The sequence below is a fragment of the Schistocerca gregaria genome, chromosome 2, assembly GCF_023897955.1.
Source record: "Schistocerca gregaria isolate iqSchGreg1 chromosome 2, iqSchGreg1.2, whole genome shotgun sequence".
Taxonomy (NCBI): Eukaryota; Metazoa; Arthropoda; class Insecta; order Orthoptera; family Acrididae; genus Schistocerca; species Schistocerca gregaria.
This window is the reverse complement of record NC_064921.1, coordinates 60,773,181-60,798,716: the sequence shown is the minus strand read 5'-3', so window position 1 is coordinate 60,798,716 and position 25,536 is coordinate 60,773,181. Positions and strand designations below refer to the sequence as shown.

Here is a 25,536-nt window from a genome sequence, read left to right as displayed (position 1 = left end):
TTTAAAGCTTACTAGTTACACTGTTCACCATAACAACAACAATACTTAATAAAATAAAGAACGTAAATACATATAAAAAAATAAAAATAAAATCATAAGCAATAATGTCATACATATAGTTACAAGGAAAAAAATAAAATAACAGATGTCTAAAGTAACAAAGATCAAACAATTTAAGCAAAGTCTGCATCAACTATATAACCATATAAATAAATGGGTTATATGCTATTCCTATATTTTAGAAGAATATAATCTATATTTACCTTCTGTTTTGGTGATAGGAGGTGGAGGTGTTCTTGTTCCCCGTTCTTCCTTCACTGGAACAAAGAGGAACAGAAAGAAACCATACAGTTTGTTATCAATAAAAAAGAGAGACATACGGGACGTGAATACTGGAATGGAATAAGTAATCTTGTCACTCGTGAATCACTTTCTTCCATGAAGCCCAGTTCAATAAACTTTATATGAATGTAACATTAGCCACAAATCATTACAGTTAGTTCCAAAACAGTTACCACAATTTATGGTCCACATCACCATTAAATCTAGGATTTCCTTTGGCAAAACTTTGTACCATGTTTTGAATGTCACATGAATTACTGCTTTCCAATTAAGGTGCTGCATTACTCCCATATGGTAATACTGGCTGTGTATTAGAGTTATTAGATTTTCTGACAGAGGCAAAGGTTTCAATTTAAACAACACTTGGGGGCTTGTGCTCAGTTTATTAAAATCTCACCAGTTATCACACCCACCACAACTGGGAAACACTAAGAGAATGTGTGTTCACAGTGTGGATGGAGTTCAAGCAGCGAGTACAAAGAACACAAAAAGCTGCAGCACTCAAAGTAGGTGACTGGGTCAGCCCTCAAGATATTGTATGGGAAGAAAAAGAATGGAAGCACCAACTTGACACTATCCCAGAGAAACAACATTAAACACACGGAGGTTAAAAACACGAATTTCAGATTATTTTAAAAATTACTGCAACCAGACACTTTATATGTATTGTTATTTAAGGTAACATATTAAAAACAAGGATTCCAAGACTTACCAAGCGGGAAAGCGCCGGTAGATAGGCACAATTAATAAAACACACAAACACACACACAGAATTTCAGCTTTCGCAACCGGCGGCTGCTTCGTCAGGAAAGAGGGAAGGAAAAGGAAAGATGAAAGGATGTGGGTTTTAAGGGAGAGGGTAAGGGGTCATTCCAATCCCGGGAGCGGAAAGACTTACCTTAGGGGGAAAAAAGGATAGGTATATACTCGCGCGCGCGCACACACACACACACACACACACACACACACACACACACACACACACACACACATATCCATCCATACATACACAGACACAAGCAGACATATTTAAAGGCAAAGAGTATGGGCAGAGATGTAAGTCAAGGCGGAAGTGTGGAGGCAAAGATGATGTTGAATGACAGGTGAGGTATGAGTGGCGGCAACTTGAAATTAGTGGAGATTGAGGCCTGGTGGATAACGAGAAGAGAGGATATATTGAAGGGCAAGTTCCCATCTCCGGAGTTCAGATAGGTTGGTGTTGGTGGGAAGTATCCAGATAACTCGGACGGTGTAACACTGTGCCAAGATGTGCTGGCTGTGCACCAAGGCATGTTTAGCCACAGGGTGATCCTCATTACCAACAAACACTGTCTGCCTGTGTCCATTCATGCGAATGGACAGTTTGTTGCTGGTCATTCCCACATAGAAAGCATCACAGTGTAGGCAGGTCAGTTGGTAAATCACGTGGGTGCTTTCACACGTGGCTCTGCCTTTGATCGTGTACACCTTCCGGGTTACAGGACTGGAGTAGGTGGTGGTGGGAGGGTGCATAGGACAGGTTTTACACCGGGAGCGGTTGCAAGTGTAGGAGCCAGAGGGTAGGGAAGGTGCTTTGGGGATTTCATAGGGATGAACCAAGAGGTTACGAAGGTTAGGTGGATGGCGGAAAGACACTCTTGGTGGAGTGGGGAGGATTTCATGAAGGATGGATCTCATTTCGGGCAGGATTTTAGAAAGTCGTATCCCTGCTGGAGAGCCACATTCAGAGTCTGATCCAGTCCCGGGAAGTATCCTGTCACAAGTGGGGTACTTTTGGGGTACTTCTGTGAGAGGTTCTGGGTTTGAGGGGATGAGGAAGTGGCTCTGGTTATCTGCTTCTCTACCAGATCGGGAGGGTAGTTGCGGGATGCGAAAGCTGTTTTCAGGTTGTTGGTGTAATGGTCCAGGGATTCAGGACTGGAGCAGATTCGTTTGCCACAAAGGCCTAGGCTGTAGGGAAGGGACCGTTTGATATGGAATGGGTGGCAGCTGTCATAATGGAGGTACTGTTGCTTGTTGGTAGGTTTGATATGGGCGGACGTGTGAAGCTGGCCATTGGACAGATGGAGGTCAACGTCACGGAAAGTGGCATGGGATTTGGAGTAGGACCAGGTGAATCTGATGGAACCAAAGGAGTTGAGGTTGGAGAGGAAATTCAGGAGTTGTCCTTCACTGTGAGTCCAGATCATGAAGATGTCATCAATAAATCTGTACCAAACTTTGGATTGGAAGGCTTGGGTAACCAAGAAAGGTTTCCTCTAAGCGACCCGTAAATAGGTTGGCATACGAGGGGGGCCATCCTGGTACCCATGGCTGTTCCCTTTAATTGTTGGTATGTCTGGCCTTCAAAAGTGAAGAAATTGTGGGTCAGGATGAAGCTGGCTAAGGTGACGAGGAAAGAGGTTTTGGGTAGGGTGGCAGGTGATCGGCGTGAAAGGAAGTGCTCCATTGCAGCGAGGCCCTGGATGTGCGGGATATTTGTGTATAGGGAAGTGGCATCAATGGTTACAAGGATGGTTTCCGGGGGTAACAGACTGGGTAAGGATTCCAGGTGTTCCAGAAAGTGGTTGGTGTCTTTGATGAAGGATGGGAGACTGCATGTAATGGGTTGAAGGTGTTGATCTACGTAAGCAGAGATATGTTCTGTGGGGGCTTGGTAACCAGCTACAATGGGGCGACCGGGATGTTTGGGTTTGTGAATTTTAGGAAGTAGGTAGAAGGTATGAGTGCGAGGTGTCCGGTGGGGTCAGGAGTTTGATGGAGTCAGATGAAAGGTTTCGTAGGGGGCCTAAGGTTCTGAGGATTCCTTGAAGCTCCACCTGGACATCAGGAATGGGATTACCTTGGCAAACTTTGTATGTAGAGTTGTCTGAAAGCTGACGCAGTCCCTCAGCCACATACTTCCGACGATCAAGTACCATGGTCGTGGAACCCTTGTCAGCCGAAAGAATGATGATGGATCGGTCAGCTTTCAGATCACGGATAGCGTGGGCTTCGGCTGTGGTGATGTTGGGAGTAGGATTAAGGTTTTTCAAGAAAGATTGAGGGCCGAGGCTGGAAGTGAGAAATTCCTGGAAGGTTTGGAGAGGGTGATTTTGAGGAAGAGGAGGTGGGTCCCGCTGTGATGGAGAACAGAACTGTTCCAGGCAGGGTTCAATTTGGATAGTGTCTTGGGGAGTTGGATCATTAGGAGTGGGATCAGGATTATTTTTCTTCGTGGCAAAGTGATATTTCCAGCAGAGACTACGAGTGTAGGACAGTAAACCTTTGACAAGGGCAGTTATTTAAGGTAATACGCATTTCGACCTTTCACCAATCTTTGGTTAACAATACATACATTTGAATCTTCAGTCAGTATATCACTACAAAATCAACAACAAATTGGATGCTGCAGCTGCCCTGTGCAAAATAACAACTTTGTTTAGGTACAACACTTCGTGAATTGGATATTTAGAATATAAGTTGTAAAAGTGTACTTACTTTGTATTTTGCTTCTTATTGTTCCGATTTTTGTGATTTTAGATGTGGCTCAAACACGTGTGTGTGTGCCACACCTAAAAATGCAGAAATTGGAACAACAACAAGCAGAGTAGAAAGTAATTGCATGTTAACAGCAATGAAACATAAATATACAACTTGTGAAATGCAGTAGCCAAACAAAATTGTTATTCTGGACAGTGCAGATGCAACAACTAATTTGTTACTGATGTTGTAATGATGTACTGACTAATGATTCCAATATCTATAATGCTAAATGAAGGTAGATGAAAACATAAAACACATTTTAACTTAAATAACAATACATAAAAATGTGTCTGGTTGCTGTATTTATTGAAATAATATAATCCACAGCCACAGAGCTCAACAACCAGTAAAATGGATGAATTACAAATTTCAGATATTACATAAATCTAACAATGAAAAATATAACAATGGAAACAATCAATTATTGACTAAATTATTTAATTGGATGGATAAAAAAAATCTACTTAACAAGTGGTGGCAGAACACACGCATAAAAAGTCTTTCCTTCTCATGCTGTATGCTAAATCTCCCCTGACCTGCGATTCTGGGTGACTTCCCCAAAAGCTACCCCTTTTCCTAGCCTCTCCAGTCCTTTTCCTTCACCCTTTTTCCTTCCTCTTCAACCCTTCTGCCTGAAGGAGGAGCCATTGGCTCCGAAAGCTTGCCAGTTACAACCGTCACGTGTGTGTTTTGCCACTGGTTAACAAGTATATTTTTTAGCTATCCAATTAAATAATTTTAAGAATGGAAAATACAGGATATAATAATGACAGTATTATGAAAAGGATAGGCTACAACTTACCACACAGAGGAGCTGCTGAGTTGCAGCACAATATTTAAGCTTTCAGCCAAATGACCTCAATCTAAAGTAGAAAAACACACACATACTGAATCAAGCACTACTCTCTCTCTCTCTCTCTCTCTCTCTCTCTCTCTCTCTCTCTCTCTCTCTCTCACACACACACACACACACACACACACACACACACAAAAACCACTGTCTCTGGGCACCATCTCTCTCTCTCTCTCTCTCTCCTCTCTCTCTCTCTCTCTCTCTCTCTCTCACACACACACACACACACACACACACACACACACACACACACACACAAAACCACTGTCTCTGGGCACTAAGGTTGGACTGAGAACAACTACGCCTGATGAGAGAAGCAATTCGTGGGAGGTGGGAGTGAGAGGAGGAAGCTGTGGCAGAGAGGGTGAGGGACAGCAGGGCACACAAAACCACTGTCTCTGGGCACTAAGGTTGGACTGAGAACAACTACGGCTGATGAGAGAAGCAATTCGTGGGAGGTGGGAGTGAGAGGAGGAAGCTGTGGCAGGGAGGGTGAGGGACAGCAGGGTATGGGTGGCGGAGGGAGGAGCACTGCTTGTGGGAGAATGCACGGATATGGTGGGGAGAGGGTAGGCATGTTAGGTGGAGTCAAGAGGAGATCTAAGTGGGAAGGGGGAGGGGGGAGGGGAGCGAAATGGAAAAGGGAGAAGTAGATGAGGGGAAAAGACTAGTGGCTGCATTGGTGGAATAGAAGGTTGTGTAGTGCTGGAGTGGGAGCAGGGAAGGAGATAGGTGGGTGAAGGACAGGGATTAGTGAAGGTCGAGGCCACGGTGGTTGTGGGAACAAAGAATATAGTGTAGGGAGAGATCACACCTTTCTGAATTGCGCAGTTGGGTACTTACCTAGTTACATAGTTTCGTGCTAATGTCTTTTACACTTTTCTGTGTCAGAGACAAATTTTTCAGGTTGCAATGTATATCACATTTCCTTCTTCTTTTATAACTCATTTATTGCATATTTAGGAGGATTGTCAAACATGATTTTTGGTTTTGTTTTGCTTTAGGGTGCAAAAACAACTGGAGTCATATGTGCCCAAGTCAAAACTATAGAACACAAAGACAGAGAGGAGTTAAAAAACGACTGTACATCAGTCTCAACTGGCATAATAGAAGACAGCTAAAAATGGGTATGTGGAAAATAGGCTAAAAAAGACGCCATACAGAAACGGAGGTCCAAATCTAAAAGTTAAATGGCCGTCACCATATTGCTTTGGCGGATGAAAAGTTGAGCGCACGCACATCATTTGCTAAAATGGCCGATAACTCACATGGCAAACCCAAATGAGAATGCAAAAGGTTAAAAAATGGACATTCCATCAGGAAGTGGTGGACAGTTAAAACTTGAATGGTGGGGTAGCACTAATTAGCAAATGATGATGGCTAAAAAGTCAGTACCTAAGATGCAGCCGAGTTAAAATGAGCTCCTCCGGGCGGGAGGGCTGAGCGGAGGTCGTCCAAGTCACTGAGAGAGCTTATTCCTGTGAAGGGAAGACAAGTGGCGATACCAAAGGGACACCACCTCCTGACAGACAGCAACACAGAGATCAACGGAGAGAATTTAGGTACTCGCGGACTGAGGTGCAAGGACTGCAGCTTTGGCAGTAGCCCCGTTTCCTAGCAGACCACCATGATCAGGAACCTACAGAAATATCACACTGGCTGCACCAAGAGTGAGCAGTTGACAGTTTCCCTGGACCCGCTGCACTAAGGGATGGGCAGTGTCCAACACACATAGACTCTGAAGTGCACTGAGTGAGTCTGAGCAGAGGACACAATTGAAAAGGCTGTGTCGCCAAAGAGCTCGGCTGCATTTTTATATTTTCTCCTTTCATCAATTAAATTCAATATCTCTTCTGTTACCCAAGGATTTCTATTAGCCCTCATCTTTTTACCTACTTGATACTCTGCTACCTTCATCTCTCAAAGCAACCCATTCTTCTTCTACTGTATTTTCTTCCCTCGTTCTTGTCAATTATTCCCTAATGCTCACCCTTAAGCTCTCTACAACCTCTGTTTCTTTCAATCTATCCAGGTCCCATCTTCTCAAATTGCCACCTTTTTGCAGTTTCTTCAGTTTTAATCTACAGTTCATAACCAATAGATTGTGCTCAGGGTCGACATCTCCCCCTGGAAATGTCTTACAATTTAAAACCTGGTTCCTAAATCTCTGTCTTATGATTATATAATCTATCTGAAACCTTCCAGTATCTCCAGGCCTCTTCCATGTATACAACCTTCTTTCATGATTATTGAACAAAGTGTTAGCTATGATACGTTTACTGTGTGTTTCCTTCTCTTCCTTTTCCTATTATCGAATTCCAATCACCCATGACTATTAAATTTTCATTTCCCTTCACTATCTGAGTAATTTCTTTAATCTCATCACACATTTCATCAATCTCTTCATCATATGCAGAGCTAGTTGGCATATAAACTTGTACTACTGTGGTAGGCGTGGACTTTGTGTCTATCTCGGCCAAAATAATACATTCACTATACTATTTGTAGTAGCTTACCCACACTCCAATTTTTTATTCATTATTAAACCTACTCCTGCATTACCCCTATTTGATTTTGTATTTATAACCCTGTATTTAGTGGACCAAAAGTTTTGTTCATCCTGCCACCGAACTTTACTAATTCCCACAATATTAACTTTTACCTATCCATTTCCCTTTTCAAATTTTCTAACCTGCCTGCCCAATTAAAGTATCTGACATTCCACACTCTGATCTACAGAACGCCAGTTTTCTTTCTCCTGATAACAGCATCCTCCTGAGTAGTCCCCGCATGGAGATATGAATGGGGGACTATTTTACCTCTGGAATATTTTACCCAAGAGGATGCCACCATCATTTAACCATACAGTAAAGCTGCATGCCCTCAAGAAAAATTGCAGCTGTAGTTTCCAGTTGCTTTCAGCCATTCGCAGTACCAGCACAGTAAGGCTGTTTTGATTAGTGTTACAAGGCCAGATCAGTCAATCATCCAGACTGTTGCCCCTGCAACTACTAAAAAGGCTGCTGCCCCTCTTCAGGAACCACACGTTTGTCTGGCCTCTCAACAGATACCCCTCCATTGTGGTTGCACCTACGGTACAGCTATCTGTATTGTTGAGGCACGCAAGCCTCCCCAGCAACGGCATGATCCATGGTTCATGGTTTGCTATAGTAGTGAAAGAAAGAAGAACAGTTGAAATATTGTTAATTAATGCTCATTTGGACTTGGAGAGGATAGACATGTATTCAGATTCAGGATGAGAATGGACTTAGTTTTTAAGCCAACTTTCTCTTATGTGTAAATGAAATTTGTTTCTAACTTTTGGATATGCAAGGAGACTGACTTGACAGTGTTTGCTTATGTTGGGAATAAGATCTGTAAAAGTTTGATGTTTAAATATACATCGTTAACTGAAGTAAGAAAAAAAAGGCTGTATACATCTGCTTAATTATAATAATAAGTAGAAAATTATTAATAAGTAGAAAGAGTCTTGAGAAATTCTTGTTCCTAGCAAATATACTTTGGAGAAGAAGAGAAAAGGGGGTTGCAGCAGCAAGCTAACCAGCAAGAAAAGTCAGCTGACAATCTCAAGTACACCATATTGTTAAATAAGTGAGAGTTTACACACATACTTCACCACTTTAAGTCATCCAAAGCGTTAGAATAGTGGGAAGAGCTCAAAACTTCCACAAAATGGTGGCCCAAGGTGTTGGAGATAGCAATCGGGTCCACGATAACATCATCTGCTACTGTGAGGCCTGAAATGGGGAATGGATCTCCGCCCCACAGAGCTGTCGGAGGTTGGCCCACATGGCAGAGGAAGGGGTGGAACTGTTAAAAGAACTAGTGAATGAAATCCAGCTTGCTCGTTTGCTACCCTGAAGAAAGTGACAACACTTTGCATGCATCTGTTTATAATGAATGAAGTTTGGCATCGTAGAATGACGGTTAAAAACATGGAGAGCATGTCTCCATGTGCGAACTGCATTGCGGCATGCTTCAGTCCACCAAGGGACTAGGATATGATGTGGTAAGGAGGAAGTGCGAGGAATGGAATGTTCTGCAACAGTAAGGATAATATTGGTGAGGTAGTCCACCTGGTCATCACAACTGGGGAAATCATGTTCTTTGAAGGTCGCCAGGGAGGAGTAAAGCTGCCAGTCAGTAAGCTGCCATTAAGCGTGCACATGGATGGGGTAGGAGTCAGCAAACAGAGAGTATACGGGAAATCGTTACTCGAGTAGGTGTTAGAAAGAACGGTCCACTCCAGATAATGGGCAAGCTGGGCAATGCAAAAGGATAGGTCTCAACGGAAATAGGTGTACAAGGAATCGGGAAGGAAAGTGGGTGCTCCATGTTAAGGCAGAAAAGGGTTAAGTTGGTTAAGAAGGTCAGCCAAGAGGGCACCTCTCTGACAGGTCCTGGAAAAATCCCAAAGGGGATCATGCGCACTGAAGTCACCGAGAAGCAGAAATGGGGGAGGTAGCTGCCCAATAAGCTGAAGGAAGTCTGCCCTGGTGACAACGAATCACAGAGGGACATAAATGGTACAGAGGGAAAAAAGTCAGACGAGGAAAGAAAAGGCAAACAGCAATAACCTGAAGACTGGTAGTCAGGGAGATTGGTTGACTATGAATGTCATCCTGTATGAGCAGCACGACACCCCCATGAGATGGAATGCTGACCTCAGGGGGAAGGTCAAAACACATCAGTAAGTAATGTGAAAGTTCAAAGCTGTCATGAGGGTGCAATTTCATTTCCTGAAGGTAGAGTACAAGGGGATGCTGCAATGCTAAAAGCAGCCATATATCCTCTTTGTGGGACTGAAGGCCACGAACGTTCCACTGGAGGACAGTCATGAGGAGTAAGAGATGTAGGGGTGTCAACTCGGCAGCTGCCAAACGACAGCCAGTGTAGAGTCATTACTACGGGGCACAGAAGCAGGAGGATCCTGCTCCATGGAGTCCACAGAAGCATTGGCTTGCTTGTGCGGTCAATCTGTGGAGTCCAACACTGAAAAACAATTGGTGGTGTGCAGCAGCAAGACAGAGGCCGGCTGGGCTAAGGTACCATGTGGCGACACCGTCGAACAGGATTTTTGCATTGGCAAAGGTAAAGACTGTTTGCCTTTGGTGAAGTTCTTCAAGCCGTTCCTATTAGAGGAAGACTACGGTGTTGTTTGGCTAGAGGGATGGAGTAAGTCTTCATGGGAGTACTCCTCCTGTCCTTTCCTGCCTACTTGTTGTGTAGCTGGTGGCTCCGCCCCTTGAGGCAAGAGTTTGACAGTTTGTTGCACAGTGAGACAGGGGGATGGTGATTCTATCTTGACACTGGGCAATTTCACAACCTCAGAGATGAATATGAGGTCACATGTCTGCGTGGCCATGTCCCTCATGGAGCAAACCTCATGGGCAGCACGGTCATCAGGATACACGGGAGAATCCCGAGAGGAGGCAGCATGGCCGCCATTGCAGTTGATACAGCGGGGAGAAGGAGGAAGACAATCACCCTCGTGTGCATCCCTACCACAGGTTACACATTTGGCTGGGTGTCAACAAGATGTTCTAGTGTGGTTGAAATGATGACACTGGTAGCAGTGCATTGTGTTTGGAATGTACTTCTGGACTGTGATAATTTCATAGCCTGCTTTGATCTTGGATGACAGCACCACTCTATCAAAGGTGAGGAAAAGAGTGCGGGTGGGCATTAAGGAGGAATCTACCTGTTTCATTACACAACAGGTGGCAATGACACCCTGATCGAAGAGATAAGATTGGATTTCAGCCTTGGTTAGACCACCGAGCAGCCTAGTGTAAATTACACCACGGGAAGAATTCAGAGTTCTATGGGCCATGACACGAACAGGGTACCCGTTGAGAAGTGAGGCAGCAAGCAGTTGTTAAGCTTGAGAATCAGAAGCAGTATCCAAAAGGAAAGTGGCATTCCATAAATGAGAGCAGGATTTCACAGGACCAGCAATTGCATCAGCATCTTTCTGAGTAATAAACAGATTTACTGTGGTGAAGGGCTGACCATCTTCAGTACATGAGACCATGAGGAACTGTGGTGCAGCAGGAAGGGTCTTCGAAACATTAGCTTCATTACGTTTATGTTTCGTAGACGTTGATTGGGAAGATGATTGACTCATTGCAAGAAAATCCCCCATGATTGCCAGTATCTCCGAGGGTGTGGGGCCTCCCTTCACATGGTGGCGCACCCGCCTTAGGTGATTGTTCACACCTCTGGTCACACCTCCCGAACATCTGACAGAGGGACCAATCAGCAATTTGGGAAGGTTGCAGCTCAGGCAGTCACCCCTCCCTGGGCCTGGCTTATACCAGGTGGTATGTGTGAACCCTACCTGTCGACCCAGGGCTGGGAATTATGTGTTACCCAGTCACCTGTTATGCGTCAGATGCATGGGCGCACACAGAGGAAGAAGAAAAAGAGGAACCTCAAACGTCGAAGTGGAGGAACGAGAGGAGAAGAGAAACAAAGAAAGGAAGAGGGAGCGAAAAAGAAAGGTGAGAATGTTCTTACGTCAGTGACAAACAATGCAGAACATTCCCAAGAACAACCTAGACGTGTTCCCCAAGGGAGGGGAAAAAGAATATCAAGAGGATAGACATGTAGCACAGAAGGGAAAAAATGCCGCAAAGGCTGGGGCCCCATGGAAGCCAAGCACGAACCCGCCAAACAGTGGAGAGCCCATTGTGGGATTGTCAAGCATGAATGTTGCAATCGAAATGAAATATTTTGAGGTAGTACTTAATATCCCAAATTACTTAAACGAAAATCAAACAATGGAAAATCCAGCATAGAATGTAACAATATTATGAAAAGGAAAGTTGCTACTCAGCATATAGTGGAGGTGCTGAGTCACAGATAGGCACAACAAAAAGACTGACACAATATAAGCTTTCAGCCATCTGCGACTCAGCATCTCTACTATATACTGAATAGAAACTTTCTTTTTGATAACATGTTTAGAATTGCTTAAACAGCTATTGAGCTATTTATTTTCATTGCCTTGCGATTACAAATCCTATGTCATTGTCAGATCATGTATGAATGAATAATGACATAAATAACTAAGGTTATGATGTGGTTGTTGGAGGCAATCTACACACAACCCTAGCGATCTTTTTTTAAATAGTAAAGACCTATTTTGGTAGCAGCAAACTGCCCCAGAAGACGATTCCTTAACATAACAGGGAATGAAAGTAGCCAAAATACAAATATTTTGAGACACTGATGTCTCCAATTTTGAAAAAAAAAAAAAAAAAAAAAAAAAAACTGGTGGCAAATGTATCTGAGCAATGTTTGTTACGGATTTGGAGGATGTGGTGTCAGTTAAGCCAGTTATGCCCATGGAGACTGTGAACTTCAAACATTACAGCCTCCATATCTGTTGGCTCTTGTATGTAATAACAATCCCCTGTAGACTGGGATCAAAATGGAATTGAATGTAATTTGTTTTGTTGAGGTTTACTGCTAGAGGGTATATTGTGAACCAGTTCAGAACATCTGCAAGTAACTGCTTGACATTAAACTCTAAGTCAGTGGGTGTTTCATTGTCTATAACAATGCTTGCATCATCTCCAAACATTGTGAAGCCACTTGCTTTATTGGGAAACAGAGATATGTCAATATTGTATATAAGAAATAGCAGAGACTAAGGGTAAAACTTTGTGGGACCTCATAAATACCATTTCCCAAGCAGAATCTATAGTTCCTAGCTGCATATTCCTTCCATCTAACACTCTCTCTTGTCTGCCCTGTAGACAGGATTTTATCCAGAAGACAGGATTTTACCCAGATAACTTTTGCCCTCAGGTTCCATAGCGTTATGTTTCCTCTACAAGTATCCTATGATCAACACAGTTGAATGCCTTACAACAGGTCACAAAATATGCCACCAGGCAATGTCTTCTGATCAAGACATTCCAAAACATTATTTGTACATGAAAATGCCATTTTGGTTGTAGAGATACCTGCTTTAAATCCAAATTGATCTTTGCTAATTATGTCAAAGTTGTCAAGGTGATTGACAACATACGAAGGGCATTCAATAAGTAATGCAACACTCCCCCTCCCCCCCCCCCCCCCCCCCCCCCCCCCCACACACACACATACACCAAAAGCATGTTGGTTCATTGAGGATTCCAGTATATCATACAATTCCGCACTCTTTTAGCAACAAAACCCTATTTTTCAACATAATCTCCATTCAATGCAACAGCCTAGCACCGCCTCACAGGGAGGGACAGTATGTCCACATGGTACCACTCTACTGGTTGACATTGGAGCCAACGTCGTGCTGCGACAATAAACTCTCCATCATCCCTGTACTGCTTCCCCTGGAGTGCATCCTTCATAGGGCCAAGCTGATTGGATGAGAAATAATAGCAAAATGAAGTTCTGTGAACTCCTCTTAGGTGTGCAGACTTGTGCGAGGCCTTGAGTTGGCATGAAGAAGTTTGTTCGCATTTTTGTGGCAACAAAAATGCTGGAGTTATTTCTTCCATTTCCTGAGGGTAGCACAATACACTTCAGAGTTGATTGTTGCATCATGAGTAAGTACATCAAACAGAATAAACCTTTCAGAGCCCCAGAAGACTTTCACCATGGCTGAGAGTGCAACTTTTTCTTTGAAGAAGTGGTGTGGCACCACTCTGTGGATTGCACCCTTGTGTCACTTCAAAGCGATGAACCCATGTCTCATCTCCTGTGGTGGTGATAGACAAAAAAATTCTCTTGATCAGCGTCTTAATGCACAAGCAATTCTGTACAGGTGGTTGTTCATTGCTCTTTATGGTCTACTGCTATGTGCTATGGAACCCAGTACGCGCACGTCTTTGGAGCCAACTGTATCAGCACAACCAACCAGGATTTCCAGTTGAAGGGCTACGTGTTTGATTGTGACCCACTGATCACCTCGAATGAAAGTGTCTGCATATTCCAACATTTCAGGAGTCACAGTTGTGTGCACCTGGCCAGCATGCAGGAGACTGGACAGGTTTGTGCAACCTCATTGCGATACCTCGCCCAGTGATTCACTGTGCTCTTGTTCACTGCTAGGTCTCTGCACACATTCTGCAAGCACCTATGAATATCTGTGATGCTCTGGTTTTCCACCAAAAGAAACTCAGTGACAGCTCTCTGCCTGGAACACATCTCCATTACAGATGCCATTTTGAATGCTACATCATGGCCATGGCATATTAGAACTTCACGAAGTTATAGGGGTTGAAGTGGGAATATTCCACGATGTACTTCAACAAATTCCTCATTTTTTCAACCGAAACTGGCCAAGAAAAAAAAATGTCTTGCATTACTTATTGAATGCCCTTGTACACCTACATTATACTCCACCAACCACTTGATGGTGTGTAGTGGAGGGTATTTTTGGACCACTACCTGATCCCCTCTTCCCTGTTCCATTTTTGAATGGCACGGGGTAAGAGTGACGATCAGTAAACCTTTGTATTAATTCTGATTTCTTAAACATTCTTACTGTGGCCACTTTTTGAGACATAGGGAAGGAAGTAATATGTTGTCCGTCTCTCCCTGGAATGTACTCTCTCAGAATTTCAATAGAAAATCTGTGAACAGTTCACAATGCCTCTCTTGCAACATCTGCCACAGGAGTCTTTGAGCATCTCCATAATGCTCTTGCACTAACTAAATGATACTGTTACAATATGTGCTCAACTTCCTTGGATCTCGTCTATCTCTTCTATAAATTCAACTCGGCAAGGGTCCCAGAATGATGAGTAATACTCAAGAATTGGTCGAACAAGTGCCTCGTAAGCTTTTTCTTTCATGGATGAATTACGTTTTCTTAAGACTCTCGCTATGAATCTGAGTCTGGAATCCGCTTTTCCTATGATTTGTTTTATGTGGTCATTCCAGTTAAGTTCACCCCAGATGGTTAATCCTAGATATTTTACAGCAGTTACTGTTCGTAGCAATTTGTCATCAATGGTGTAGTTGTGCGGTAGTGGATTTCTTCTCTTATTTATGCACAATATGTTACATTTATTTATGTTGAGGGTCAACTACCAGAGCCTGCACCACTCAGCTCCATGCAGGTCTTCGTGCAGTTCGCTCAGCCTTCTGCATTGCTACTTTCTTACAGGCAACTGCTGCATCTGCAGACAATCTTAAAGAACTTCCAACACTTTTTACTATATCATTTATATACAATCCTATCACACTTCCATGGAGCACTCCTGAAATTAACTTTTTACTATATCATTTATATACAATCCTATCACACTTCCATGGAGCACTCCTGAAATTAACTTCACATCTATTGATTTTGTTCCCTTAAGACTGACATGTTGAGTTCCATCTGTAAGGAAATGTTGAATACAGTCCAAAATGTGATCCAGTACTCAGTAAGCTGGTATTATTTTCACTAAATGACAGTACAGGACTATATCAAATGCCTTCCTGAAGTCAAGGAATGCATCAGTGTGAATGCTGACATCTAAAGCACAGTGGACCTCATGGAGAAACAGAAGAAGCTGAGTTTTGGTATATTTCTGTTTGATGAATCCATGTTGATTTTTATAGAGAAGATTTTTGTTCCTCAAAAACATCATAAAGCAGGAACATAAAACATGTTCCAGAATTTATACAAATGACTGATGTCAGTGATAATTGCCTATAATTATCTGCATCGGTCCTACAACTCCTCTCAAAAATGAGAGTGACCTACACCTATTTCCTGTCACTAGGTACCCTCGATTGCTCCAGTGTCCTTCGATAAATTGCTGCCAGAAGGAGAGCAAGTTCTTCCACAGAATCTCTGTGGAATCTCACAGGTATGCCATCGTCCAATGATTGACATGAGTGACTATATTATATTATTCCAAAGTGAAACAGTTTAGGAAGACCAAATTCAATACTTCAGTCTTTCTTTGTCATCTTCCATTTTGGTATGAAGTGACTGAAGATATCATTTTGATTCACTTACCAATTTTATGTAAGACTGAAACTCTTAGAGGTTGTAGTTAGATCAGCTAGCAAGATTTAGTTACAATGTCACTGAACACTTCTCTAATTGCTCTCCTTGTGCTCCTTTTCATTTTGTTCAGTTTTAGTTTGTCAGATAGGTTTTGACTTTGAACCTTTTTATTAAATGACAATGGGTCTTGTCTGGAGCATACTTGTTCATTGTGTACTGAACTATGCTTTTGAATTTTATCCATTTGTACTCCCCAGCTTCATCTTCAGCACTGAATATTTGATGACGAATACTTAAATACTCTCCAACTTGTATTCTATCACTGCTATTAAGCAAATATATTTTAGAAAAAAAATTGAAGTCTGTAGTAAGTTCTTATGGAACCAAACTTCTGAGGTTATCGGTCCCTAGGCTCACACACTACTTAATATAAGTTAAGCCAACTTACACTAAGGCCAACACCCATACCCATGCTCGAGGGAGGACCCAAACCTTCAACGGGAGAGGGGGGGAGGGGGGAGGGGGGGAGGGGGGAGGAGGGAGGGAGGAGGGAGGAGGGGGGAGGGGGGAGGAGGGGGGAGTTGCGCAAACTGTCGAACTGACGCAAGGTGCCTCAGACCGCACAGGTACCCTGGGCAGCCAAAAATATTTTTCTACCCTTCCTAATAGCCATTATAATGCCCATAGTCATTGATGATATCACAGATTATGATCACCAAAGTCCTCCTCTATGTTAATTGATTCAAAAAATTCAGGTCTGTTTCTTGCTATAAGATCTACAACAGTGCCCTATGACATCCAGATGCTTCCCACCAGCACCAGCTTTTCTGAAGTACACTGAAGGAGGAAGGGGGGGGGGGGTTAACTCTCCCTATCCTATGTTCCTGTAACCTTCCTGTCCTCAAACTTCGTTAGCCATTGTTCTTACTCATCTATCCCCTTTCCTATTCCCATTTCAGCACTACACACCCCTCTGTTCCCCCAACGCACACAGTCTTTCTCTTCCCTCCACTTCCGCTACCACTCCTCCTCTCTCCTACACCCTACATCTAACCTTCCGCCAGCACCTAGCTGCCCTATCCTGTCTCCACCTCATTCCTAAATGTTCCCACTAGCAGCATTTTACTGTCCCCCACATCTAAGATGCTATCTCTCCCCCTCCCTGCCCCCGCCTTGACCTTACCCCACCTTTCCCATTATGCACTGCAGCTCACAGTTTGGTTTCATCTGCCAGAGACTGTGGTCATGTGTGTGTGTGTGTGTGTGTGTGTGTGTGTGTGTGTGTGTGTTGTCTATTTTCGACAAAGGTCTTGTTGGCTGAAAGCTCATTTTGTGACAGTCTTTTCATTGTGCTTATCTGCAACTCAGCATCTCCACTATATGGTGAGTAGCAACTAACCTTTTCATAATACTACTCAAAGTAATTTTCAGACAAGACATTTGGAATAATGTCGTATGAATTCCTGTCTCTGGCACCATTTATGGTTGCTCTCCCATTCTATAGCTGGCAGACTGAAGAATTTAAACAATGCCTTTGCATAAAAATTACAAAATCATGAACATTGATGTTGGCATTAGGAAACAGCAGTCAAAAGGTTGTTCAACGTTCCATCAATCCACTTTTACACACATACTCTGGAAGCCAGTGTATGCTGCATGGCAGAGGATACCATATATCACTACTAGCCATTTCCTCTCCTGTTCCTGTGGCAAACAAAGAGAGAGAGAAAAATGACTGTCTATATGCCTCCACAAAACTCTAATTTCTCTGATCTTATCTTTGTGGTCATGAAAGATCATCATCGTTCCTCCAAGGATCCCCAAATGAGTTCATGAAACATCTGTGTAATACTCGCATGTTAATCAAGCCTACTAGTAACAAATTTAGCAGCCTGCCTCTGAATTGCTTTGACGTCTTCCTTTAATCTGAGCTGGTGGTAATCCCAAACACTTGAGCATTTCTCTAGAATTACTTGCACTATACAGGATCTCCTTTGTAGAAGATCCACATTTGCCTAAAATTCTTCCGTTAAACCAAAGTCGGCCACTCATCTTTCCTAATGCTGTCCTTACATGCTCATTCCATTTTGTATCACTTGGCATCATCACAGCTAGATATTTATGTCTATGTCAAGCAGCAGCCAACCAATTATGTATTCAAACATTCTAGGATTGTTTTTCCAATTAATTTTTCTAAATTTAGAGCTAGCTGACATTCATCACACCAATCAGAAATTTTGTCTAAGTCCTCAAGTATCCTCCTCCAGTTGCTCAACTTCAACACTTTCCCATGAACCACAACATCAGCAAACAGCCACAGGTTGCAGCTCAACCTATCTGTCAGATCATTTGTATATATAGAAAATAAAGGCAGACTCCTGGAGCACTCCTGACAACAGCATTGTCTCTGATGAACACTCGTCATCTAGAACAATATACTGGGTTTATTACTTTGAGCCACTCGTGTATCTGGGAACCTATTCCATATGTTTCTACCTTTGCTAACAATCTGTAGTGAGGCACTGTGCCAAATGCTTTCCAGAAATCTAGGAATAATTCTGTCTTACTGCCTAACAAAACAAATTATTTTATTTGAAAATGCAAGTAAAAGTGTGCACTTTTCTTCCATCAATTAAAAGCTAAAAAATTCTGTCAAAAAATATTGTCAAACTGACATTTTAACATTTAATCCACTGCTGTTCAGTAAGCTCTGCCTATGAATCTCTGGCACATTATTAACATCCCCATCCATTTTATTGGCACATTACATTTGTAGATTTTTGAATGTCTGCAAACCAAGTACCAAATCGCTGACTTTACACTCCTCACTCATCTCTCTGACACTTTATCACATGTTTGTGCATAGGTAATGTATAATATTCTATTATTATGTAAAACAAGACAGGCTTTAGTGACAATATTTATGCATGCTGCTTAGGAATTGTAACTAACTCTTTTCAGAAGTTACATGTTTTAACACCTGTGAGATTGGTGTATGACAGTTTTATGAAATATTAATGTAATTGCAGAAGTTTATTATAAATTTATACTGAGTGTTAGACTGAATAAATTACCTATTTCATATCCTGATGTGGCACCACTGGGTTTGATTTCCAGTACCTCCTCAGATTGCCCCCCCCCCCCCCCCCCCCCCTCTCTCTGAGGTAAGGCATTCTCGAAAGGTGCCACTCAGCTCATGAGGCCAAATGACGAGCTACTTGAATAAAGAAGAAATGGCAACAACAGGATTCAACTACTGGCAATAATGGCCTCAGGGATTGGAGACAGGATGATCACATGTCCCATTATCATATGTCTCTTCTCACAACTGCCTTGTATGCTGCAGTCTTCCAGTCGGAGCAAACCTGAAGCTTAATCTGTGAGTGGTGTTTAAGTATACTAAAATATACAGTGGTTTGTCTTTCAGTCTCACTCTAATAACAGTATCTGAGCTCTCCTAGGCTAAACACACTGTTATTTCTTGTTTGAACAACTGTATACCACCTCTCATTGCTCAGTTGACATTAGTGTAGGACACAGATGGAAAGGTATATCCAAAGTGTACAATTTTGTGTATAATATCTGTATATGGTTTGTTCTCACATTTCATGACCAGACATCTGGTTCAATATACAGATATCAAACAGAGTACATTTGACAACACATGTACAGTATGTATATATCCATGAGACGTGCTGAGAGGTGATGCAGTGAATAACACTGCATGCTGCCTGCATTTTGTACATTTGATCACATTGTGCCACAAAATTGTTATTTTTCCTGTTGCTCTTGAAAATTACTCCAGAGCCAAAATTGCAATAGTCAACATAATAAACAAAATTACAGTGAAATTGTGAAAATATTGTCATTTAGAAATAACTGATTTTAACAAACTGCTCTTTGCCAGAGATAGTTTCCTTGCTGTTGCTAGTCTGCATTTTACATCCTCTCCACTTTGGCAGTTATTAGTTTGCTACACGAACAGCAAAACTTATCTACCACATTTGGTCTAGCATGTCCTCATCTACTTCACTCAGCATTATCTGATTTAATTTGACTACATTCCATTACTGTTACCGAGCGAGGTGGCGCAGTGGTTAGCACACTGGACTCGCATTCGGGAGGACGACGGTTCAATCGCGCGTCCGGCCATCCTGATTAAGGTTTTCCGTGATTTCCCTAAATCACTCCAGGCAAATTCAGGGATGGTTCCTGTGAAAGGGTGCGGCCGACTTCCTTCCACATCCTTCCCTAATCCGATGAGACCGATGATCTCACAGTTTGGTCTCTTCCCCAAACAACCCAACCCCAACCCATTACTGTTGTTTTACTTTTGTCAAAATTCATCTTACAGCCTATGACAATATCCTCCCTGATGAAGGAACATTTATTCCGAAAGCTAGGAACTTAAATTTTTGGTTGTTTTGTGTTTTTGTGTTTCTATTGGCTGTACTGAGCTGAGTTAAGTACTGGCCAGCCCCTCTATCTCTTTGTTAGTAATTGTTTCACATCTTTATATGAGATTTTCCATTAATTAGTTCATTGTCAGATAAATCATCAGATCAGTGTTCTTACATTTTCAGAAGCCAAATTGATCTGCCCTGAGGCCAGCAGCTGCCTGTCTTCTCGTTCTTCTATAAATAATTTGTACCAGTATTTTGTAACCGCAACTTGTTAAACTGATAGTTCTGCATTATTCACATGTCATAATCTGTCTTATTTGGATTAGAGATAGTTACATTAGTCTTCAAGCCCGAGGATATTTAACCTGGTAGGATAACTCATTTGTGGCAGACTCTCCCTAGGATCTCCAGGTGCTTCTTCTAACTTGTGTTGTTTAGTATTCTGTCAAGTTGTTCTTGCTATCATATCTCCCATGCGATCATCATTTATTTCTTCTTTCCTTTTTGTAATATTGTCTTCAGATTTCTTTCGTCTTGTGATCTGAATATTTTTACCAATGCCTCTCTACTCTGCAATGATTCTTTTTCTGAGAGGCAGTATCCATCTTTCCCATAGTCACATATGCTTCTACAATTTTTCCCATTGGTCTTCTTTTGCATCCCATCCCTCTATTTCAATCAACTGTTGTCTAGTGGTCCCTCTGAACAACCAGTGGTTCCTTTAAATTAATGAACGATGCTGCGCCTCCTTAATTTCTCACCTTTCTGCAATTTCTTCAATTCTAATCTGCAGTTCATAATTCATAAACTACGGGTAGAGTTCACGTCTGACACTGTAAATGTTTTACAGTTTAAAATCTGATTTCTAAATCTGCTTCGCATAACATAATCCATCTGAAATATTCTGGCGTCTCCAGGTCCGTTGTGCCACATTCGCTAATGTTCCCTATGCAGTCCATGAATCAATTTATCTTATTTTTGTCTATTTAACTTTGTGTGCTTTAACAGACAATGATAAATAAAAGGTATACTAAATTCTACATGAACTCTGGATCTGTTAGCTGACCAATTGTGCTTTTCCTTGTGCCTACTACATAAGCAATTAGACCACAGAATTGTTTTATTATGCCACAACATGACACACTTTTGGCACTATTGCATGAATTACTTCACAGCTGATGACTTCTTCAGATTACTGACTATGGTCTGTATTATGTCCACCTTACTACAAATCAACAGGCAGGATGTGGAGTCATCATTGTGTCAACATGACCAGGCAATGCTACAGCCAGCTACAGCCAAACAATTGTCACTGAGGGCCTATTAACAGATGCCCAGCCAACCACCAGGGCATCAAGTTGGTGGGCAAGGTACCTGGACAGCTGTCACACATCGTCCAATTGAGCTACCAGATCTACTGTATGCCCAGCAACCACTGTGTTGCCACCACTAACAACCACTAGTGCACCATCTCTAGTGTACGGGTTGATGACTGCAGCGTAAATGGGTTGCTGACTGCAGCGTAAGTGAAGCCACAAAACATTGGCTGCTAGCAGCCTCCACTTCTGTTAAATCAGTTCAAGCTGCACAAGGTATGGCATTTCATCATCCCTGCCCAAGCACTACACAGATTCCTTGTTTGGGTACCCCAACACAGCATTGCTTCTTGTAACCAAAGACAGAGATCTGACCACACCCGCAGGACATGGACACCTACCTGCCTCCGAAAAATGTATCCGAGAGGCACTATCAGTATATAAGTGAAGAAATAAATTCCATTTTAAGTGCAAATATTATGACAATTCTGTTGCTTGTTTCAAAAATTTTACCCTCAACAGCTGTTTACTTTATGAACGGACCTCCAATAATCATTCTGAAATGTTGCAAATTGCCTAGTTTTGTGAATTGCTGTTGATGGATGTATTGCACAGAAAGTGTCAATGCAAAGATCAACTTTTCTTCCAGAAATAATTTATTTTAAATTCTTTCTTCCAAGCTATCTACTTCTACATCAACTTACATAAAGTGCTTATGAGTTACAACCCGTGTCATGTAAAATTATACATTTGTTCTTTGGCCACTGCTGCAAGTGGCTTTCACCAGGGTATGCAACACTAAAGGAGCAACACACTGGTGCACAGTTATTTCCCTTCTCGAATCTTCCCCTCTTATTCTTTGTGGACATAATATTTTTAGCAGTTTGTTCATAGTATCCACAATATGGTGGTTTACAGTTTTTGCAGTTTCCACTTTATGGTACCAGTATCAAAAATTCAGTAGGCCCTCTTGGTCAGAGTTTGAAATAACAAGTTCCTCTGTTGTGGATGGTGGTGATGGGACATGGCATGCAGGTATCTTTCAGTGCTGGAGACCTATGCACTTATGTGTTCAGATCCCATCACTATGTTATCCATCTATTTATAAAAAATGTCCTTTCCACTTGAAAAAAAAAGTGCTCATAAACAGAATCCCTCAAGGTTACTTACATCAGGAGCTGCTCCACATGTTCACATCTCTTCCACTGTAACACTAGTAATCAGCAGCATAATGTCAAAACTAACTGTGAGGTTCAGAGCCAATATGGATTGTTGCTTTAGGAATGTGGTGAAGTGGGCTGAATTCTTTATCAATTGTGGCCTATTGCCCACCGGGTGCTGCAAATTTTTTGTTAGGTACTTCGCCAGGCTGTATGTTGGGAAATTAAATGTGTTTATTGAAAGTTTTAATGGCTAAGTCTCTTTACAAATTTCAGGTCAAGTTGTACAGTGCAGAAATAGTCTATGGATCTGTCAAAAATAAGTTCTATTTACAGATGGTCTGCATCTTCCTGAAACCCTTAGCTGTATGTTCTCACAGAAGCAATTCCAGACTAATTGCTGGATTTTGCTGTCATAATCCATTGTGTCTACAATGCCGTTGGCAGCCCTTCATGAGGAAGTGCACAGTCAGTAGTATATGGTACACTTGGGTGCACAGCCTACAGGAAGACCACCAGCTCTTACAGTCTCCTGCTTGCAGTGACCCACCGTCCCCAACAACAGTGAAATTTTGTATTACATACGCTGACCACAAGACACATACCAAGTCTGGGATGGAACCCATAATAAAGTCAAAATTGCAGAAGCTGTGGACCACCTTCAGAGTAGTAGTAGTAGTAGTAGTAGTAGTAGTAGAGGGGTCTTGGGCGCACGACAGCAAGGTCTTCAGCGCCCGTTCAGTAACTTAGTGAGACGGGTGTCAAGAAAAATCCCAGAACAGGAATATAAAACGGAACAGAAAACATGGGTAATAATCGTCAAAAAACATGTGCTCACCCACACAAAGCATGGGATGAAGCAGAGCATCAGCAGTAAAACATGGACAACACAGGAAGAAAATGATAGAAGAAGCTAAAACAACGTATCAGATGGAAGTGGCTGGCTGACCGCAAGGAAAAAAGGGGAGGAGTCAGCCACTCTGCAATACACTAAAACCTCCAGCCTAAAATTTTAGGCCAGAGTCCAGACACATCACAAAACCTAAAAACCCTAGACATCATTAGCTAAAACAAGGCAGATCCCCAGCAACTTGTGCTTCTGCCCGAGCATCACGGTATAAAATGCAGTCTGTTAAAATGTGCCGGACAGAGATGTGCACACCACAAGCATCACAAAACGGTGGATCCTCCTTCCGTAATAAAAAGCTATGTGTGAGAGGACAGTGCCTGATCCGAAGACATGTGAGGGCCACCTCCTCCCGCCTGAGCAACCGGCAGGAGGAACGCCACGGCCGAATGGTTGACTTTATCAACCGCAGTTTATTGGCCGTCACCGCCAGCCATTCGGCCTCCCACAACTCCATGCACTTCCTGTGGAGTGCAGCGATGACTGACTGCAAGGGAATAGGACACTGGACCACATCCTGCTCTCTGCAGGTCTCCTTGGCAGCCCGATCGGCCTGTTCATTGCCCCAGATGCCAACATGACCAGGCACCCAGCAGAAGGATACTTCTGTACCCCGCCGTTGGAGCAAGTACAGTTGGTCATGTATCAGCTGGACCATAGCCTCAGTCAGATACAGGTTCTGCAGTGATTGTAAGGCACTAAGAGAATCGGAGCAGAGAAGAAATCGATCGCCCCGAACACGATTCATCTGCTCCAGTGCCTTCAGGATCGCGTGGAGCTCCGCTGCGAAAACGGTATATTCAGCAGGGAGGCGAATCCGGGTAAATTGATCAGGGAACACTACAGAACAGCCAAGGAAATTCTCCTGTTTGGAGCCATCAGTGTACACGACAGTGAAACTGTGATGCACATCTAAAATGTTAAAAAACAGACATTGGAATGTAAAATCTGGTGTGCGATCTTTCTTAAAATTAGTCAAATCTAAAATAAGTTTGGGTCTCCGGAGGAGCCAAGGGGGGGATCTGCTACAACCGCGATGCAAAAAACGAAGACCACCCATAGACATCGCAGCGAGGCAATCCTGTGTGCGAATCCTATAGGGCTGCGTTGCACGTTGCCGGTTATGAAATAACTGTGCCAGAGGAGGCTGAGCAATGGCAGGGTATGCAGGGGTGTACGGTGTGGACAAAGTTTTATATGCCTGGCGCACACTGTAAGTAGCCGTCGCCACATAGGAAGTAGCGGTTCACCAGCCTCTGCACAGAGGCTTGGTATGGGGCTAGTTCGGAATGCCCCAGTGGCCAACCGAAGCCCTTCATGGTGCACAACGTCCAACATCTTCAAGTAAGAAGGCCTCGCAGACCCATACACTGTGCACCCATAATCGAGCCGAGATCGCACAAACGCCCTGTAAAACTGGAGCAGACAAGTCCCGTCAGCTCCCCATGTACTGTGGCTAAGACATTTTAAAGTACTTAAAGCTTTAAGCAACCGCTGTTTCAGGTCTTTAAGATGAGGTAACCACGTGAGCTTCGAGTCAAAAATGAGCCCCAGAAACCTCACCGTGTCTTTAAAAGTGAGAATAGTGTCCCTCATCCGCATTCTCAGGAAAGGTTAAAATCGAACACATACAGACTTCTCGGTGGAAAACTTGAAACCACTCTTCCGCGCCCAGTCAGCCAAACGTCTAATCGTAAGTTGCAACTGACGAGTTGTCATTGCAAGGCTTGAAGAAGAGCAAAACAAAGAGAAATCATCCACAAACAAAGAACACTGGACACGACTTTTTACTATGGACGTAATGCTATTAATAGCGATGGCAAAGAGAGTCACACTTAAAACTCTACCCTGAGGGACACCGTTCTCCTGCTCAAAGCGATCAGACAGGACGTCACCAATTCGGTATCTAAAATATCGTGGCGAGAGGAAAGACTGAATGAAAAGAGGAAGACAACCCCGAAAACCTCATTCGTGAAGTTGCTCCAGGATGAGACGCCTCCAAGTGGTATCGTAGGCCTTCTCAATGTCAAAAAATACACCTGGAAGGTGATGACG

The 25,536-nt window shown here is 42.8% G+C and overlaps 1 protein-coding gene across 13 annotated transcripts in view; it reads right to left on the bottom strand.

Moving 5' to 3' along the window:
- LOC126336314 (zinc finger protein 62-like) overlaps positions 1-25,536 on the bottom strand; it is a 205,722-nt gene that overhangs the window by 111,610 nt on the left and 68,576 nt on the right. For all 13 annotated transcript variants that reach the window (XM_049999866.1, XM_049999873.1, XM_049999874.1 and 10 more), the window contains exon 4: positions 264-317. In XM_049999866.1, coding sequence (XP_049855823.1) covers positions 264-317 — 54 coding nt within the window. The remainder of the gene's footprint in view (positions 1-263; positions 318-25,536) is intronic.